Source organism: Columba livia, chromosome 1 (assembly GCF_036013475.1).
Source record: "Columba livia isolate bColLiv1 breed racing homer chromosome 1, bColLiv1.pat.W.v2, whole genome shotgun sequence".
NCBI classification, from domain to species: Eukaryota; Metazoa; Chordata; class Aves; order Columbiformes; family Columbidae; genus Columba; species Columba livia.
Window position 1 is genome coordinate 152,987,105 of NC_088602.1, and position 20,175 is coordinate 153,007,279.

The window sequence follows — 20,175 nt, forward strand, 5'->3', positions numbered from 1 at the left end:
AGGAAATATGGGGCTGGGAGTAAGGACTAGAGAGAGGTAGCCAGAAACAAAATGCTCAGATCATCTGTCCAAAAACGTTGCTTCTCCAGCCAAATTACTCAGTCTTTTATGAGAAAGAGGTCTTCATTTGGCAAGGAAGACAGCTCCACCAGATAATAATGAAAAAAAAGCTGTAGCTGGATACTGTATATCATCAGTCCAGGGGAAACACGGCTTGTTCTCCTCTGTGCTAAAACTTGCCGTTGAAACTCTGAAAGCAGGAGCCCTGGGACAGGTACCGGAGAGCCTGGGCTCACGCTAGCAAACACGGGAGTTTCTATTGGCTCAACAAAAGCATTCCTGCAGTTTTGTGTCCAGAAGCATTTCATTAAAATGAGACGTGAATCACTGAGTTAAATACTTAACTAAACTGATAAGCTTTGCATACACACCGAATTTACATGAGTGTTGGACTTCTCCCTTCATTGGACTGGTTATGACTTACCCTGCAGCTATAACTGAGGCTCTGCTGTTGCAAAGTTTTATTATTACACACGCTCATGGAGTCACTAGCAAACTTATCTTTAAATGCACTTGTCTGCAATAACTGAAAATGCTGCCTCTTCACCTCAGTTTAGCACCTTACTTTCACAGTCCCTGAGCTCTCTAAATAGAGACCAGGCAGAGCTGTGAGAAGAAACACAACTACAAATCGAATGCAAACATCTATGCCTGGAAATTGTGCTGTACCGCTTTGCTCTGAATGTTGCTTCTCTTGCCAGCACTATGGGGTGGCTGTGGGCACCATCGCAAAGGCTGTGACAGCACTGGAAGAGAGCTGCCTCCCACTGTGTCAGCACACGTCCCTCTGCTCCAGTGACTTGGGGCTGGTGAGCTTGAAGAAGCAGCCTCAGGCTCTCCTGCAAGTTTTTGTGCCGTCCTCTAAGTGCTCTGCTGCTCTATGGCAACGTCAGGCAGTGCCACCCTTGTGAGCTGGTCCTTGGACTTCAGCAAGTGATAGGACAAGAGGAAATGGCCTCAAGTTGCACCGGGGAAGGTTTAGATTAAATATTAAGAAAAAATTCTTCATGGAAAGGGTTGCCAGACATTGGAACAGGCTGCCCAGAGAAGTGGTGGAGTCACCATCCCTGTAGATGAGGTTCTTAGGGACGTGGTTTAGTGTCAGTGTTAGGTTAATGGTTGGACTCGATGATCTTGGGGGTCTGTTCCAACCAAAATGTTTCTATGATTCTCTAAGCCTACCACAGAAGTGAGAGGGATCCGTGACGTCATCACGCTGTGCACATGCCCAGGTTTTGCAGGACCAGAAACTGAGATTGTAAACTTTTAGATGCAAAGAAAGAGTTATAATGGACAAGACTATCTGTGGCTGTATGAAGAAACCACTACTGCTTTTGTCACTTGACTGCATAGCTCCCAATGTTCTTGTCATGCTTCCTTGCTCCTGTCTTGCCCAATCCATAAAAATTCAGTGATTCCTGAGAAACGTTGGAATCCCCATGGAGCAAGCACAAAAGAAGACCAGGTCTGGCTACAAACTTTCTATATAACTTCAACTAAGGCATATCACTGTACATTTAGATCCTTTAATAAATAGGAAAATTAGACGCCCACCTCCCCACCCCACCCCAGAAGTGTGCACTCTCAGAGTTGCAGAGACACGTACGTAATTACTTCTCAGTGCTTGCCACATACACACACCATACACAGCCATCCATTCTAAAAGTCATAATTTCTAAAACAAAACAAACGGTTCGCCCTCAACTTCACTTTTTTTCCTGGTGCGTCGGAGAAACAAAAAAGAAGCTTCATAATTGCTATTGCAGAAGAGACTTGCATTACGTTTTCCACCACCCAGCACCCACACAGTTAGACCTTATTCACCTCAGGTACAAGAACACTCATGCTGACTTCTTTGAATATATACCTTGCCATTTCTGAATCAGTTAGCATAGAGCAGCTAATCGTTCCCTTTGTAATGTATTAACAGCTGTTTGCCTTTTTGCATCATTGGCTTTTTCCCTCTATTCCCACTGGTTGTTAAGTGGTGACAATGAATAAATCTAGCACCTACAGCCACGGCTTCTTGCTTTAAAAAGCTCAAGAAAGAGAAAATTAATTAGAAAAATTGAAGCCTTTTTTTGCATGATATCCAAACCTTGGATCCTAATCCAAACTGCCTGTAATTTAAAAAGCAGAATATACACCGCAGGTCTCTTGGCTGGCTGCATCAAGGGTGAAGTTTAATGGTGTTTTGATTAGAGACAACATTTGGACATTGCCAAACATTTCCTCTATTTTAACAAGCCCCCTGCACCCAGAGCATACCTAACACCCAGTTTCCCTTATGATGTGCCCCTGTTTTCCAATAAAAACAATCTAAAGCCTTCTGGTTATCAAGGGGACTCAAAAAAAAAAATGAAAACTGACTCCCTTTCTGCCTCTCACCAGCTGATTATTCTGGCTGCTCACAGCGATCTGACTGAAACCATCCCACACTTGACAGCAGCGGATGGCCACCAGTCCTTTTTGCCAAAACAACCCCTCAGTTATCCCAACAGGGACATTAACATTGTTAATAAACTGTCCATCTCCTGGCCAGAGAGGGGAAAGGACCATGAGCATCTATCTGTCCCTGGGCTACCAATGAGCTGAGCGGTGCCTGGGCAGCCAGCCGGCTCTGTCTCACCTGCAGCACGCCTGGCCCACCAACCTCATCCGTCTCCAGCAGAGAAACCCCAGTCAGCTGCTCTTCTCCACCCAACATTCCTATAGCTGAAAGCTCTGGGTGTTTTGCAGTGCCAAATGCTTCGTAGCACGGGAGTCTCTGTGGCCACCCACATTACATTCAAACGCACAAACGAGCCAAGAAGCTTTGCATAAACAACTTGGTACAATGTGCTGAGATGCTGCTGTATTTCTGCATGACAAGTTCATTATGGTTTGGCCTCAGCTTATGCTGATGTACAGTGAAGAAGGGAGAGAGAGAGAGAGAGACTCTTCACAGTTACATTAATTTTGTTTTATTTAATAAAAAAACAGTATCAGATTAAAAATACAAACACTTTGGGTGATTATCCAGCGTTTTCCCCTGTGTGCCTCGTAGAGCTCAAACCAACCAAAGATTGGGAGAAAAAAAAAATATACCCCAAAAAATAACACCAGACAATTTTGGCCAGAGCTGTAAAATAATGTTGCACCAATTAAATTACACCAAATATATTATTATACCTTTGAAATGGCTTTCAGACCAATAAATAAAAAAGGACAAATTCAAATAAAAAAGTCAACTTTGTATTACAAAAAAATTAAATAAAAATCACAACACTAATAATAACAATGTGCAGTCAAGTTTGCTGTTGTTTCTTTTTTTTTCTTCTCTTCTAGGAATGATAACATGCCAGTAAACATGTAACATGCCAGTAACATGCCAGTAAATCCCTACATAACATTTCCAGTTTGGCAGCAAGCAGTCACTCACTCATTCACATTAGTACACAAGGAAGCAGGCCTGGGCAAAAGCCTCGGGAGATACGAGCCTCTGGGGTGCCCCTCACTCCTCTGCTGTGGGGGGCTGAGTTCCCTTCCCCTCTTCCCAAAACCTCTATAAATCCATTCAAGATGTAGCACCGGATCTGCAGGGAAGGCGTCAATCAACGTTAACCCCACTGACGGGATGCTCTGTCACGTCAATGGGACCACGCTGATGTACACCAGCTGAGGATCTGGCTCTTATGCACCGGGGCACGAGTTAAAAGCCATGGCTGCAAAGCATATCTTTGCCTCAGAAAGGCCATGGGGATTATGTTGAGTTCTTTGAAAATGCACCACAGCAAACTTTTTAACTAAATACACTGCAAAATGGGGTGTAGATTTTGGACAGGCTAAAAAAAAGCACATGCAGGGCCTTTTTGAATCTGGGATGTCTGAATATCCTGCAAAGAGGTACACATCTCTAGAGAAATGACCTGCAATTGCCCTTCCTGAGCAAATGGATAGTGAGCCAAATTTCTCTTGACCACCTGAGAACACGTCTCTCATAGATATCATAGTATTAATACCATTAACTCCAGGGCCAAATTTGGTCCAGTGTTTCACAATAAGTAAAGGTTCTGCATAGAGGCAGATAAATTTAGGACATTCAAGCTCATTCATCTTTATGCTTCGCAGCCCAGCTGATTTTTAGGAGGAACCTGCAGACTTAAGTACCATGATACACCAAATAAAGAATCTGCAAGTGAAATAACTCCCTGTCCCAGATGCCAACGATTTACAGGATTATTTCTGATTCCCCGGGAATCACCAGAGGAACTCTATTCTCTTTCCACATGGCCTCCACAATTTTGGACACAGTAGGCCAAATTCTACTTTCAGTTCCAGTTACAGGGTACGAGTGAGAAGAGAGCTTGCCCCGTGCTCCTCTGCTCTGGGCATGTGTGTGGACTTAAGTTTTGCAGCTGTGGATCTTTTGACATCATAGGCTGAAACCTGCCAATTCTTTACACCAGTGCACCTCCAAGAAAGCCAGGGGCTATGTGCTCATGGAAATGAGGCTGAAACGGGCCTTAAGATTCCAGTTTGCCCAGGCCTGTCAAACACACAGTGCCTTTCTGACATAGGCTTACATTCAGGTAATCCAGTAGACCCATGTGGTACCTTTATGGGAGTTGAAGCTTTCAGTCTGGATGTTTAAATATAACTGAGAACACAAATGTGTATCCTTCTCATTTTTTTCGAACTGGTGTCATTGCACGCGCGGAACCAGCTACACTACATAGAGAGAGGCCCGCGTTTTTATGCTAACTCTGTTATCAAATCTACCATTATCATTTCATTGCTCAATTCTTTCTGCTCCATTACTACCTACCTAGAAACATTTTCATTTGGAGAAAGGCATCTTCCCACTAACTTTCTGACCTCTATCTGTTTCCTACATGCTACAACCTTTGCTTTACCTAACATTCTGGTCATAAACTACCTGTCACCCTCAAATACTACAAGCTAACAGCGAGGTGGCACCATTTGCTGACAGTGACTGAACTCCAGATTGGAGGTTTAGTTAACCCTTGAGACCCTTTGCTAGGTCCATCTTTGTCTGGGCATTCATCTGGATGGCCCTTTTGAAAGAGTCACAAATGGAACACACATGTTGAAATGCCTTAAAAGGTCATTTTGCTGCTGATAACAACCATTCCTTCCAGTTCCCATTACAGTTTCTGTGACTGTTTTTGCTGGTAGACGTGGTAGTTGGAAACAATTTTAGGGCCTCCCGCTCACTGAAGAGCAACGGCTCTGGGAGGGGCCGGATCTGAATGCCTGCTCCATGACTTGTCCACATACACCTTGTGAGGTTATTCTGGGGTGAGTCTCACATTATCTGTCCCAGAACGTGCTCAGAACTTCTCAGGTCACCCTGGTAGAATGGACCACGGTGACCACCTAGCCCGGCCTCCTGCATAATGCAAACCAAAGATTTCCAACGTGCAATCACTGTATCCAGATTAATAACTTCAGGGGGAAATAAAGGCTCTGTTTCTAAAAGACATCCAAATTTGTCTAGCAGAATCCAGCTCATCTCTTGATAAAGGTAATCTAATATTAATGACAAAGGTCTCAAAATGTGTGTCCCTCACTTCCAGTTTTAATTCTGTCTAGCTTTGACTTCAAGCCATCAAATCTTGACGCTTTAGTCTGCTAGATCCTGATGGGCTTTCATCCCATATTCAAAGACCAAAGGTTTTCCTCTGGCCAGGTAGGTAATATTTTGAGGACACAAACTTAGAGAAGTGTGAGATGGCTTTGGGGCTGCTTCACTAGGAGTTCAGCTAAGTAGGTACAGTCAGGTCCTTTCAAGCAAAACCTACCGTTGTCAGCAAATGAGTGACCTGGCTTACTCCATCATAAAGGTACACAGAAAAACTCCCTTCCCTCCCTTTCCATCTTCCCTCTGCTAGTTGAGCTTGTTGCAGATCTCTAGGGCTTTCTTGTAGACCTGAGTCACATCATCCATGTCTGTGAGAAGAGAAAAACTGCTGTCCCCCAGACGGTTGCGGTAACGTTTTAGATACTGTGGCCGTGGGCGGTTCTGAAGTCCTTCGAAGTCTTGGATCTGCAGGAAATTTTCAGCAGAGACACAGCTCCGTATCCTCTGTCTGTTTGGCCTGTTCTCTTGCAAATCCAGCAAATCAAAGGAGTCACTGGACAAAATACTGTCATCACTAATCACGCTGGAAGGGCGACTGTAACTTCGAGGTAACGCATCCCCAGGCAGGACCACTTCTTCCATGGCCTCCAGCGTCGGTGTGTCAGGGCTAATCAAAGCACACTCAGTGCTGCTGGTAGAATACTTGCTGTTGTGTTTCAAAATGCCCTTACGCCTGCAGGAATGGCTGTAAGACCCATTTCTGGATGGCTCTGTGACCCCCGGAGAAGTGTCACTGTTGACTGTCTCATCATTATTGTCCAAAAGTTCAGAAGATTCGCTTCGCTCTGGAGAGGAGTAATAGCCGGACTCCCTCTGCTGAGTCTTCTTTAAGATTCCTTTTTTTGGCATTAGTGAAGACTGCTTAGTGCCGTATTTGCCTGCTACCTCTACCTCCACAACACTTTTAATGGCTACACCAGTCCTACACAACTCTTGCTCCAGCTTAAAAGCAGAGGGCAGCACTGGGCTGACCACTCCTTCAATGAACCCTGCGCTGTGAGATCGATGTTCACTGTTGCTCCTTTTTTTCAGGATGCCTTTGGGTCTCTTGGAGGTGGGTTTGGATGCATTTTCAGCTCCTCCTTCCTGGATGGACTGTGCAATGTCGTTTTCCTTTTTCGATTTTTTCAGAGACCTTTGTCTCTCTAGTGTGACTTCAGGACCTTTGGGCTTAGAAAGGCACTTCATTTTGGTATCAGTCTCTGGTTGGAGGCCAGTAGAACGGTGATGCCAATCAATGAACCTTGCCAGCAATGGGGACTCTGAGTCCCTCATGGCGTCACAGTCACAAACACTGCTCTTGTAGCCCCAGTTAACCCACCAGTGGTTGGCAATGTCTTCAATGGTTGCTCGGCGTTCAGGGTTCACCATTAGCATCCATCTGATAAGACCACGAGCATCTACGGACGAAGAACGGAATATAAAATATTTAGAATATGGGCACTCTTACTTTTGTCAGTTTGAAATGGAAGTGTGAAGCCAATCAAATGAGCAAAACTAATGTTGCTTACAACAGGAGAAATGAATGGGGCAAGGCTTTGGCCATCAATGTTGGAAACTGCATTTGAGTACTACCTCTTATCAAAAGAATATTATTCACCCTGGGAAATGTACACTGGGTTATCAAAGAAATTAATACTTGTACTGTATTAGTCAGTGAATAGTTCCATATTACTGAAGGAAGTCACCAACCTATCAACTCTAATAATCTCTAAACTTAAAGGAAAACAAAGAGGAACTGGGATAATTAGGATGATCTACACATTATTGGTTTTGTATTTACTTTTTCCATAAACAGTGTAGTCTTCTGTATAATTTAAAGGCATATTTTCATAAAGAGAGCAAGAAGGCATAAAACTGAACAGGATGGCAAAAAATGATAGAAGATAAATATTCATTTAGATTTAATATATACATGGATGTTTAAAGCTGGAAGGAGTCGTTAAGATCAATGACTTGGACTCAGCTGATGCTTTTCTGTCAGGTGACTGCTTAATGTGTTCTCCTCTAAGTAGAAGTAAATGCAAACACAGTGGCATTGAGATTTTGTCCTTCCCTCTTGGAGAAGAGATTGTGTTGCTCTGACCATTCATCTTCTCTCTGCTTGTAATATGCCACGGTATAGTTAGAGAACTGATCTGTACCAGAATGTCGTACTGGTTTACAGCTTGTCAGAACAATTCCGCTTGCAATAGCTAACAGATCTTCCACTGTCATAGATCTAGTCAAAAGAGCCTGTTACAGCTTCCCCAAGGCAATAAAATCTATCTGCTATAAAACTTTAATTTCAAAAGAGCTTTTGGTAAATGCTATACCCAGATGGGAATTGATAGCAGATGAAATCAGTAGGGGAATGAGATTTTTTATTCTTCAACATTCTGACATCAAAACATTTTGGAAGGGGCTGGGTAAACCCTCCATTCTGAATTCCTCTCAGCTCAATATGTTGCCCTTACTCCTTTTTCATACCTGAGGTCTGTGTTGGCTCACGATATTCTCCACTGCTGATCTGCCTGATGAGATTTTTGTGATCGAAGCCATCAAAGGGCATCGTCCCGTAAACCAGAGTGTAAAGCAATACACCAAGGGCCCAGCTGTCAACCTGAAACACAGAGACAATGCATGTGAAGCCCAGGAATGCTGATCTCCACCCTTCTCCATGCCACTAGCACCACAAGAGCAGCATCACATCCAGCTCTGTCTACTGATGGGCAAACCAGAATCTAACATCTGCCTAAGCACAGGCAAAGCAAATGAGAGTAAATGAAGGCAGCTTGAGAACTTTCAATATGGGAGAGACCCAAGCGAACCCACATGTGCAATAACACTAGCATGAAGACTAACTCTCAAGAACATTATCATCAAAGACAACCCCATACCACCTTCTTACCTCTGGGCCTCTGTAAGGTCGTCCATTAACTATTTCAGGGGAAGCATACAGTGGGCTTCCACAAAAGGTCTGCAGAAATTTGTCTTTGTGATAAAGGTTGGAGAGTCCAAAATCAGCAATCTGCAAACAGAATCACACAAGGCACCTGTAGTATTGACAGTATCTTAATGCAACAGAAAATCCTTTATCAGAAAAGACTTAGCTATATGTGACCCTGCTGTAGGGCAGGGATCTTGACGTGGATAATCTCTCAAGTTTCCTGACCAACCCATTATTCTATGATTTTTTGACTTTTCTCTCTAAAGATCCTCCAGAGAAGGATTCCTAGGTTAAATCCTCCAGATTAGGAACAAGGATGCTTTGGTTCAATTAATAGACTGGTCACTGACTGACTGCACAACTATCAGCCAGTAATTTTATCCTGGATGAATTTCATATGCTTGCGAACACAATCTCATATTGGGAGGCACTGGGCCTGCTGTCCACTGATTGCTCTTCGTCTTGTATTGTTAATATCAAAATCGTTAATACCAAAGGAAAGCAAGCAGAAAGTGCTACTGTTCTTTTCACACACGTGCAAGCTGAAGCCAAGACCTTTAAATCCAACAGGAGGAGCGAGGCAGGAGCGTCACAGAAAACTAAGCGTTACGGAATAAAGTGATTTTTGAAATCATCTGGAACTTAGTTATACCTGAAGGAGGGGGAAAGTGAAGCACTCACTACTCTTCCAGATTCAGGGACTGAGGCTGAGGAATCGGAGCTGTTAAGCACGCAAGATGTCTATCATGAGATAATAAACACAGGTCTGGTTCCTAACTGGAAACAATGGGCCCAAATCCGTCTTTCCCAACACAAACAAAACTTCCCTTGAGACTGTTGGGAATTTTGCCCACGTAGGAATTGCAGGATCAGGTCCAAATATTTTGTTTACTCACTTCTCCGTTCTTGTTCTTACAAAACAAAGGCTGAGGATAGCAACACTAAATACTCCCACAACCTTTAAATTTCCTTTGTTTCTCTAGGACAAAGCAACACATCTCATTTTTTATCTCATTTAAACCCCAAACACTTCTATTTCCCAGAGGTACTTTTATTACTACCCACTATCAACATTAGGCATACATAACAGCCATAAAGCACATGCATAAAAAAGATATTACAGCTATAGGAAACAGGAGTTTTCTCTGGGTTTTCTTCAACTTCTTCATGCCTTTTCTACCAGAAAGAAATTAAATTCCAGGAATTTTCACAAGAGAAAATTCAAGAAAACATAAAGCAAATGGAAAAGGTTTTACCAGAAGCATCATTCACTCCTGACTGTTGTATGTGTATCATCAGTGCGTCTAATACCCATTTGATTACAATGTCTAGCGAACACTTGGGAGATATAGTCTTTGTCTCTACTATTTAAACTACTACAGCTACACCTAAAAATGTCACAGTTGAGACGAAAATTAACAAGTTGGAGATGCATGGACTGATGTTCTCAATTTTCGTTCTTGACCCCAAAATAGAAAAATATATAAATATATATATACACACTTGATCTTAAATAGATATACTGATATATAAATATACTTTTATGTTAGAAATATAAACTTTAAAAAAAATTAATTTTCATGAATTTTTTTAAAGCCACAGAACAAATAGGAGATTTCACACTTCACCATCTCCTATTTTGAAGTTGTGCTTGTTCAGGTGTTCCACTGACAATTTGGACACATAATATCCTGCTCCAAGAGCAGCTGATTCCTGCTCATCAATGTTAATTCATCTCACCATGTCCATTCATAGTTTGAATTCACTCAGTCCCTCAAACAGCATATTCTCAACCCACAGCAGAAAATTCAGTCCTTAAATAAATGCGGTTTGTAAAATCTTCATTGTATGGCTGGAATGTCATTGAAAACAGCTGGTGTACAATTGCAGTCTGCAAACATATTCTCATGGCTCAGATTGCACTTAATTGCCCTAAATTCCACTTTCTTATCAAGTCACCCTGCCTGGCTTGCAGGAAGTTGGTTTTAAGCCTTATGAAGTGTACCCTGTCAATCAGGGGAAGAATGGGATTATTTCAGTGTTAAAACTTCATGCTGGTCCTTGAGTTTTATTTTAGTTCAGGATGCAGCTAAGACAAGGGCAAACACTGCACAGTGTGATTCCTTAAGAAAATACATTCCCTTAACACGATGGAATGTATAAAACGCATGTGGATGTGCATGAATATATATATATATATATATATACACATAGGGATACACATACCATTGTTCACACTAAGAAACTCTCAGACTTGGGCATTCATGTTTTCATTCTGACCATTCAGGAAAAGAGTATTTATGTTACAGTCCACTCCCATACTCACAGGCTGATGTTTATCAGCTTTTCCCATTAAAACTGTCATGCCCCCCAAAACAAGATTAATAGAAGCCAACATTACTTCATGTTCTTGGCACTTAAATGGAACTAAGGCATCAAGTCAAAAAAACTTCCTAAATTGGGAGGAGTGGGGAAGTGGACTTTTATTCCCCTCACTTCAGGAGGTGTATGGTTCATATTTACTGTTAGCTATGATAAACCAGACGTAATTTATTGTTTAAGCATGGACTATAAATTCCATGATGTTCGCACTCATGGAAATAGTCAGTTTTATCCTACTTAAAAATCTATCTCTTTGTACTGTAGATAGAGAAATAATTAGGTCTCTTAAAGCAAATGAAATGTCTGTGCAGTGGGTGAGACTTCCAGCAAGGTAAATCCCCATTACATACACTTAGTCTGTACATATGAAACCCTCATGGGTTTTTAGTGGTTAGTCTGACTGGTGTCCCCTTACTGGCCCAAGAGAAAGTGCAGTTAGTAGGATTATGTTACTATTATACTTGCATTTTTCTCTCCTTCTATCACTTTGGAGTTGATCATACAGCTTACGTCAACCTCTGCTAGACATCTCTTTTAGGTGCAATTCCCAGCCCAGGAGCCACCACAGCCCTACTGTGAACAAGGAGGTCCCTCCCATTGTGCCAGGCTGCATGACAAAAGTGTCCCTGGGGGCAGGTTGTGCCACGGGGCATGGACATGACATTTGGATAGACCAGCAAAAGGCACTAATTGCCTGGCTGCCAAACCGGGCAGTAGTTTCTATCAACCCCTCTGCATGCACTTTTGGGGATATAAGGAACTGTGGAGAGCTGTAGTGCTTGAGGACATGTGGTCCTCATCACACCTACCTGCAGGAGCTAAGGAGAATGAAGCCACCTACAGCCTCACCCCACTGCTAATTCTTCTAGTAAATTCATACCTATAATGAACCAGCAATTAGCATTCTCAGTCTTTTTAAAACTAATGAAGAAGGCTTTTTTGAAGACCACCAAAAGCAGATGCCTAAAGCCATCATGAATCTTTTCCCACAACCTTTTCTAACTCACCAACCCAGGGCAGCTCTTTCGGTGCTCTGAGGCTGCCTCAGCCCTGTGGCCTGTCTGACCCCATCCACCCCAAGCTGTGTCAGGATTACAAACAACGATACCCTGTCGATGGGATGAAGATGCCAGCGAGAGGCTGCTCTGCCGCTGTGCAGCAGAGGAGCAGCCGTACCCACCCCCGGGAACCTGGGGCGAGCAGAGGCGGCAGCGCCGAGTTACCCAGAGCTGCAGGGTGGAAGGCAGCAAGTCGAGGCAGCTGAAAGGAGAACGGGCTAAATTTGAATCTGAACTTTGCTGTTAGCAGCTGCCACACGAATGTGACTAAGGAGAGTCTTGTACATGCTGCAGAAACCCTAAGTTCATCACTGCATCATTTCCTTAAAGGACATGGCACCGTGAAGAAGAAAGCAAATACCATTTTTCTGTGCTGGGAGGCTGCAGTGCCCTGGTGAGGTTTAGCTCTAGGACTGTGCCCCACTGCTGACATCGACACACTTGCACCCCCAAGGAGAGACACCCACACTTGGGGTTTCTGCTCCATAGTTGGGTGCCTATCTGGGGAGCAAGGCAAGGTTCTTGTCCTGGTTTTGTTAAAAACAAGTTTCTCTTTCAGTGAATTTTGCCTGTCAGCTAAAGCCTTCGTATTAACTGCATTTTCCTGGAGAACCAGACACATGTTTTGGTAAACCTAGCAATGGAATGCAAACTTATTCATAAGCATGGATGGACATCTCCCGAGAGAGGCAACGAGAAACAAGTGACCAAGAAACTGACCAACTGCGTATAACATTCCATTCACGTGAATACTTCATATAAAAGTGCGAGATCACGAGGATCTCGTCCCTTTTCCCTTTTTCCTTATGGCCGACATTAGGAGAGGACCTTGCTAGTCGTCCCTGCAAACTGAGGCCTAGAGAGAGACTGAATCCAGCTCCGGTTGGCTGCAGAGTCTAATTCAGGACTTTGGTTGCCGGCTCTGCAGTTGCTGAGACTTTCAAGATTGTTTTTGTATATTTTGTATTATTTTCTCTATTCTTACTAGTAGCATTAGTAAAACATTGTTAATTTTTCCAACTCTCTTCTCTCTGTCCTTCTTTCCCTCCTGATCGCCTGTGGGAAGGGGGGAGAGGGAGGGGCAAAAAGGGGGAAGTGGGGGGGGAGAGGAGGTTAACAATACATCTGCCAGGGTTTTATCGTCACCCCGCAATCTTAACCCTCAACAGTTCTGTGTGATTAACTGTCTGGATGAACTCCTTGCACCCTATAGATCTATGTGCATGTTCAGTCTCACAAGCGTTTTAAACTTATTTTCTTCACTTGTGTTTGCTGCATTTAGGGGTTTTAAGTAATAGTTTGCAGAAGATATTATTGCATAGACTAAGTCCATGAACAACATAATTATATACCATAGATCAGAATACCTTCTTCTGCTCATCACCCTCCACCTCTGCCCTGTGGACCTGCAGAACTCTTCAAAACACGTATTTTTTTGCCAGCTTTCAGACACTGGTGTTTCCCAGTTGCTGTACACCAACACATCACTCTGTTTTCAGAGACTTGTACTCACTATCATAACTCTTGAAAAAAAAGCTGATTATGTCTCCATACACTGCTTCATGACCTTTGTTTAACTCACTAAAATTTAATAACGGTTTCCAAGTTAGTGTAGTATCACGTAAAATGGCTTGGGGCCCTTTTAGGTCAGATATTAATTTCTAATGGATTACTTGTCCTCTTTATTTCCTGTTCTAGAAGTATTGCTTAAGTTGCTGTACATGTACTTTTAAAATATGTCATTTTTTCTTCACATTACTATGACATGTTTGTATATGTCATAATGTACAGATCAATCGCTTCTTCAGAAACATCTATTTAATTGCACACTGCACCCAAGAAGAAAGGGATTCCTTTCATTTTCTCATTCTTAAAATCAAACTGCCAATTTTGCAAGCGCTTTGTAATCCACTGAATGAAATATAAATACTGGGAGAGTACAGATAAGACTGTCACTCCATTTCCAGAAAGTGCCTTCCGCTGAGTATTTGAAGCCATCGGTCAATACCAAGCCCCAAACTGCATATTTCTCTTTTTCCGCCTGAATAAACCATATATAAATACTCTAAGAATGAGGACCTGATAAATTTACTCCTAATAAACAATTTACAGCTCCATATGTGTTTCCTTGCCAACGGTTACTGTTTAGTGAAACAAAGAAAAAGTGGGAAAATTCTGTGCAAGTAACACAGAAACTACAGTAACATATTCAGAGCCTCGGCATCAGGGAAACAGTGGCAGCGTGTTTAACATCAAGCATTCAATGCTGATTTTAGCCACAAGCTGTAGAAAAAAGTGAGCAGGGAGAAAAAGGAAAACAATACGACGAGTCACCTCTTGAAGTAATCAAACACTATTGATAGTAAGATGTATGAAATCCCAGCTGCTTCCCAAGCTCCGTCTATTTTTCAGCTTCATTGTCGCCCTTTGCAGAAATAGTCACCAGGGGACAAGAAGGGAGTTTTGCAGGTACCTGCCCACGCTGAGGCCGCTTTGCCCGCCCAGAGCCGTGCCCTGGATGGAAATAAGCAAAATACCTACACGGCAGCTTCAGCACAGCTCAGTGCGGGAAAGGGAAGCCTTCAAGAAAAATCCGTCAAAATGAGAAGGGAGGTGGGGAGTTGCAGCTACCCGAATTTCTCCCACAACAGCGCCCTTCACTATGGCAGCTGAAATGCATCTGTGGTTCTGAAGCCCCTGGGTCATCTCCGTGGTCTGGAGGTGAACATACTGCTACTCATCCCTGCCCCATCCTCCCACTCTCCCCGCAAGACCACTAGCCTCCCATAAAGAAGAGAGGGGAGGGAGCAGAGCCTTCCGACAGCGCTCAGCTCCCCCGAGGTTTGGGGAACTGATGGGTTTTGCATATGAGGACCACAGCGTGGAGATCCAAGCCCGCCGCAGCTAGCAAATTCCCCAAATTCCTCTTTTCTCTCAAGAATTCTCTGATTAGCTGGGAAGATAGTTTGGCGTGTAATGCGGAAAGAAAGGTCATCCTGCCTGCGGAAGCCGGTTTCGTATACAATGTCCTAGAAAGGCGACGTTTTGTTTTCAGCGCTGCTGAGAACGGCTCAAGCTGCTGCAGCCAGTGTCCTTGCAGGAACAGGAGTGGGGAGGTTTGCTCCAACACTGGATGTTACCAGCAAAACGTCCAAGTATTGCATTGGATGGGCCTTCTGTAAAAGCCTATTTTTAGAAACCACATATTTATGTGCCTTTAATCCGCTCGTTGATCCAAGTTAGCTTCTGTCATCAGCGTTACACAGATGGCAGCTACCATATGTTACTTTCCATTTCCATTGCACATCAGCTTAAAATGAAGACAATCTCTCCAGTGTGAAGCACAGAAGGCAGCGCGCGTAGCCCCGTGGCTTTCAGCGGAGACAAAATGAAGATCCAGGCTATTTAGATATCTGGCCATGCAGGGAGCTCCCCGATTGCTTTGTTAATTAAGCAAGGATGCCCAAGCATCAGCAGAAACTCTTCGGCGTCCCTCCCTCCGTTTGTTTGCCCACAGGTGAGTGCCCCCAGCCACCTGCACATCCAGCTACCCAGGGACGAACAAAGTTGAAAGCGAAACATGTTCAGTCACCTGGAAACTACACTCATCTCTGCATTATTTATCTTTGTGCTACAGCTCTTAGGAAAAAGAAAAAAACAAAAAAAGAAGAAGAAGCAGGGAAAAAAGGTCATTCCCATGCTTTCACTGGGGAGAAATGACATGGAAATGACATCACTGACATCATTATCCAAAGTATACGATTGTGTCTGGAGTTCCAAGGCCATTTCCTAATGAAGCACATGTGCTTTACTAGGTTTATTTTGAAACTCTATTTGCTTATTTTCAAGCCATGATCAAAAGGATATTCGGTGTGTTCTTTAGGAGGCACTTGAACCTTGCAGACCAGGAGAGTTTTTTCCTAGCCCCAGCAGCAGCCAGCAATAATATGATTCCTACAATAAACCCCACTGCACGAAATGCTCTGCTGTTTTCTATCAGTACACAGATACTGCTTTGGGAATCATGGCCCTTGGGTGACGGGACAGGACCTTCTTCCCCAAATTATGTAAAGCTTCATTTCGTGTGTATGACTCGTCACCAGTGGTGCTCTTTCCCCAACCTCCAAACCCCTGAGCCTCTTGCCAGATGCTGTTGCTTAGTAGCTGTTGCCATAACACTGTCTCCTCTAATACCTTGGACAAGAATGTTACAAAACACGCAAATCCATTCTGCAAAGCTGAGAAAAAGAATCCTACCTTAATATTAAAATTGTCATCAAGAAGGATGTTTTCCAGTTTTAGGTCCCTGTGGACAACCCCGTTCTGAAACAAGGAAGAAAAAACACAGCGGGGAGAACATAAGAAAATACTGGCAAAATTAAAGGTGAGCTGGCAGGGTGGTCTTTTCATGTACATTTCAGAGCTGATTTCACTGTCATAACACTCACGGCCCAGTGACTGGTGACAGGCGCTGTATTAGTCATTTGGTGTGTGGTTAAAGGAAGAATGACTGGAATTTGTCCTCCCACAAAGCCTCAATAACAGCAGGGGGGTGGGGGGGCAGAAGGCTGAGGGGTGTCTTTTCGGAACTTAATTCCAGCCCAGATCCTGCCCCCACTGCGTGAAAGCAATATATTCTTCCCAGGCATCAGAAAACAATATCTGTCAATGACGTTAGTCCGTACAAAAGTCCTTGTTCCTCCAGCGTGCAGCCACGTGGATCAGAGGAGTTATAATCCTAAAGGACTGTAAATGCTAGGGATAGAAGTGAACAAGCTGAGTTTAGGTCAGAGTCTTCTTTAAAGAAATCTGGGAAAAACTAATGGCACAGGGAAGGCTGCTGCAGCTTTTCAGTGCTGTGCTGTGAAGACTTTGAAAACTGCCCTTGTTCATCAGAATTCAAGTGGAGATTAAACTGTTTAAGAATTCAAATTAAAAAAATGTGTTAGATGCTCATTGCCTTTAGCCTCATGCAAGTTTGGGCTCTATGCAGTTGGTTCATAAACAAGGACAAAAGGTCCATTATGACAGTCAGTCAGCTACCTGGGGTTTAATTCCTTAAATTGTCTCTCTAGCGGGTACCATGATGGATAAAGTCATTAGCAAAGGGTATCTTTCTGATGCTCCTGCTACATCTGGAAAAGTTACTTTTGCCTTTCCAGAATGCTAAAGCTCAAATGTGACCACTTGTACCTTTCTTTTCATCTACTATTCTAGGTTGTTCACTTGCATATTCAAATTTCAAACTATAATTCATTTGAATGTATTAATGTTAATGTTGAAGTACTATGGAATGCCTTTTCTCATTTATGTTGTTAATTGTTTTGGTTTTAAGGCCAAGAGAATTATTTCCAAGGCAAAAATGCAATGTAGGGCTAATGTAAGGGAGTGGCTGGTATCTGCCATAACATATGAAAATATCCTTAGTCTTTAAAAACAGGCAGTGAACTACTGTAGCACGTTTAATGAAGATCTCCTGTTGTACTGATATCATCACATGCTGTCATACTTAATAATGAATGCTGTTGCCTCAGACATAATTTGAAATATATAGTCACTACTCAGCCTCCTAATAGCATTTTTTAATATCAAATCCTTTGCTCACCTTGTGGCAGTAATGTACGGCAGAGACTATTTGTCGAAAGAAGTGTCTCGTCTCTCTTTCACTCAATCGCCGCCTCTCACTGATGTAATCATACAACTCTCCTTTACTTGCGTACTCCATGATGATCACAATCTTATCTTTATTTTCAAACACTGCACAGGATAAAAGAAAAAAAAACACACACAAGTTGATTCAATATATTTGAAAATGGAGACTTTAAAGGGTGAAGAAGACCTAAGATGACTGAACACGTCCTATGTCATCACTGCAGCCCAGAGAGATTAGTACCAACCCCACTGCAAAAGGCAAGCTCCAAAAATAAGTTTTTCCAGAGTGAGATTACATCTCAGACAAAGAGAATGAAGTTGACACTACCTTCACGTTCATATGGCTACATGAAAAAAGGTCTTTGCATCTACAATATCGGGTCATAGAGAGGCAAAGTCAACTTGATCCTAATGAGGCGAGGTGGAAACTTGTGCCAATGACATCTGAATACTAACCTCATCTCCAACAAACATCGCCTCTTACCAGTGGTCCTCTTGAGGCCAGAAGACAGAAGGAATCAGGAGCTATCACATCATCCAGAAAAGGTTAATAGAAGGCATAATAAAACCTGTCTTCAAAGACTGGTTGAATACAGAATTGCCATTTTGCTTAGAATGACTTGGTTGGCTTTCACCTACCATCAAAATCCAACCAGTCAGTTGATGAGTGCATCCTCTTCCAGCCCAACTCTGCACAGCAGCATGGTGGGCACGGACACCTTGGCTAGCAGGGGCTGCAATGTCTCCGGAGCTGTACAGCTCTTGTCCGTATGGTTCCGCACCCAACCCATCCTTGAGTTTATTTATCTCCTGCCTCCACCGTGTGTCCCATTGCATGCTGTAGATCTGTCCTTTGCCACTTGCACAGAGCCGGCAGTGATGTGCAACTCCCACATCAGCCATGAGAGGAACATCCACGTAACACACGTCACAAGTTGACTGTTCTTTGGGGCTGAAGGTACATTGTGCCACATGCTGTCAAGGACTTCACTGGGAGTTGCAGATAACTAAACACTTAATCTAGTAAAGCAGACTGTGAGTAGTCTCGAATTGCCACAATGCTCTGGCTGCTAAATAGTTTTTCCCTTCTGACACCGAAAATCCACTGCAACCCACTGGAAACTGACTGCACCTGCCATAAATAACCACTGCTCATATTAAAACATGATGATTTTCCTTCTCTTTTTATCTGTGACAGCAGCCTGCTGAGGCCAGGTCACGCTGGCAGCAAAGCATCTGCAAATTAATGAGGTTACAGGGGTTATTACAAACGGATGCTAGCTTTGACCAGCCCTACTGGAATGATGCCTTCCTATATCTCTTTAGCAAAGCTCAGCCAGTAGTCCTTAGTGATTTGGGTTTTGAAAAAAAAAAAACAACCAAAACACAGCTTCAGTTTTTGCAGTGAAATGCGAAGCTGCCTCTCTCAACAAGCAGATATTTGCTGCTTTTAGGCTTTGCCTCATGTCCTCTCACACCTTGTCACTCAACTCCACAAGCCAAAGCCTCTGCAGTTCCCTCTAACACCCCTGAACACCAGCCAAACAGCTCTGATAAAAGGGAGAGTGAACAGCCAGATAAAATTGGCCGCTTACTTGTCTGCTGGCCTCACCGTACCCCGAAGCAGAGGCTCCTGCCAGTGATTACATCCTATGTGCATCCTCATTAGCAATAAACTTCGGAAACTGGAAGAGCCGTCTCTGGATGGATTATACGTACAGTATCCTCTCCAAGAATGACAGACTGATATTGTCTGGGAAAAACTGAACATGCCTTGTGTTGTATAGGGAAGTGCTGTTATGTTATGTGTTACCAGTAAAGCAGTAATGCATACATGCATTCCGCTAAGCTTGGAAAGGGTTGTTAGATAAAGGGCTGTTTAGGAAGGCAAAAAAAAAGAGTTTCAGTAAGCTCAGAGAAATCACTAAAAATGCTCTTATTTGCGAGATTTGATTAAAAAAAATAATATCCCCCCCAACAAACAAAAATAAAACCCAAAGAAAACAAAACAAAACAGCAATAACAAAAATACACACACACACAAAGTTCAACCAAACAAAAAAAACCAAAGCTGATTCAATGAGTCAGGGGGCAACGGGTGATGGTTTTAAACTAAAAGAGGGGAGATTCAGGCTAGACATGAGGAAGAAGTTTTTTACATTGATGGTGGTTAAACACTGTCCCAGGTTGCCCAGAGAGGTGGTAGATGCCCCATTGCTGGAGACGTTCAAGGCCGGGCTGGACGGGGCTCTGAGCAACCTGATCTAGTTGAAGATGTCCCTGCTCATTGCAGGGGGTTGGACTATGTGACCTTTGAAGGTCCCTTCCAACCAAACTATTCTGTGATTCTATGATATGCTCATACAAGTGAAGTCACTACATGGCACCACTGATCTCAGGGGACTCTAACAGGAGATCACACCCCAAGCAGCAGCAGCCAAGGACCAGCC

The 20,175-nt window shown here is 43.2% G+C and overlaps 1 protein-coding gene across 2 annotated transcripts in view; it reads right to left on the reverse strand.

Moving 5' to 3' along the window:
• Positions 1-3,007: 3,007 nt before the first annotated feature.
• NUAK1 (NUAK family kinase 1) overlaps positions 3,008-20,175 on the reverse strand; it is a 51,173-nt gene continuing 34,005 nt past the window's right edge. Inside the window, exons 1-6 of one of the 2 annotated variants that reach the window (XM_065039143.1) lie at positions 18,365-18,815; positions 17,679-17,830; positions 16,331-16,396; positions 8,595-8,714; positions 8,174-8,306; positions 3,008-7,104 (exon numbers count right to left, since the gene is read on the reverse strand). In XM_065039143.1, coding sequence (XP_064895215.1) covers positions 5,951-7,104; positions 8,174-8,306; positions 8,595-8,714; positions 16,331-16,396; positions 17,679-17,830; positions 18,365-18,398 — 1,659 coding nt within the window. In that variant the 5' untranslated portion in view covers positions 18,399-18,815 and the 3' untranslated portion in view covers positions 3,008-5,950. Of the gene's footprint in view, positions 7,105-8,173; positions 8,307-8,594; positions 8,715-16,330; positions 16,397-17,678; positions 17,831-18,364; positions 18,816-20,175 lie in introns of those variants that run through there. The other variant, XM_005507605.4, reaches the window with a different exon arrangement.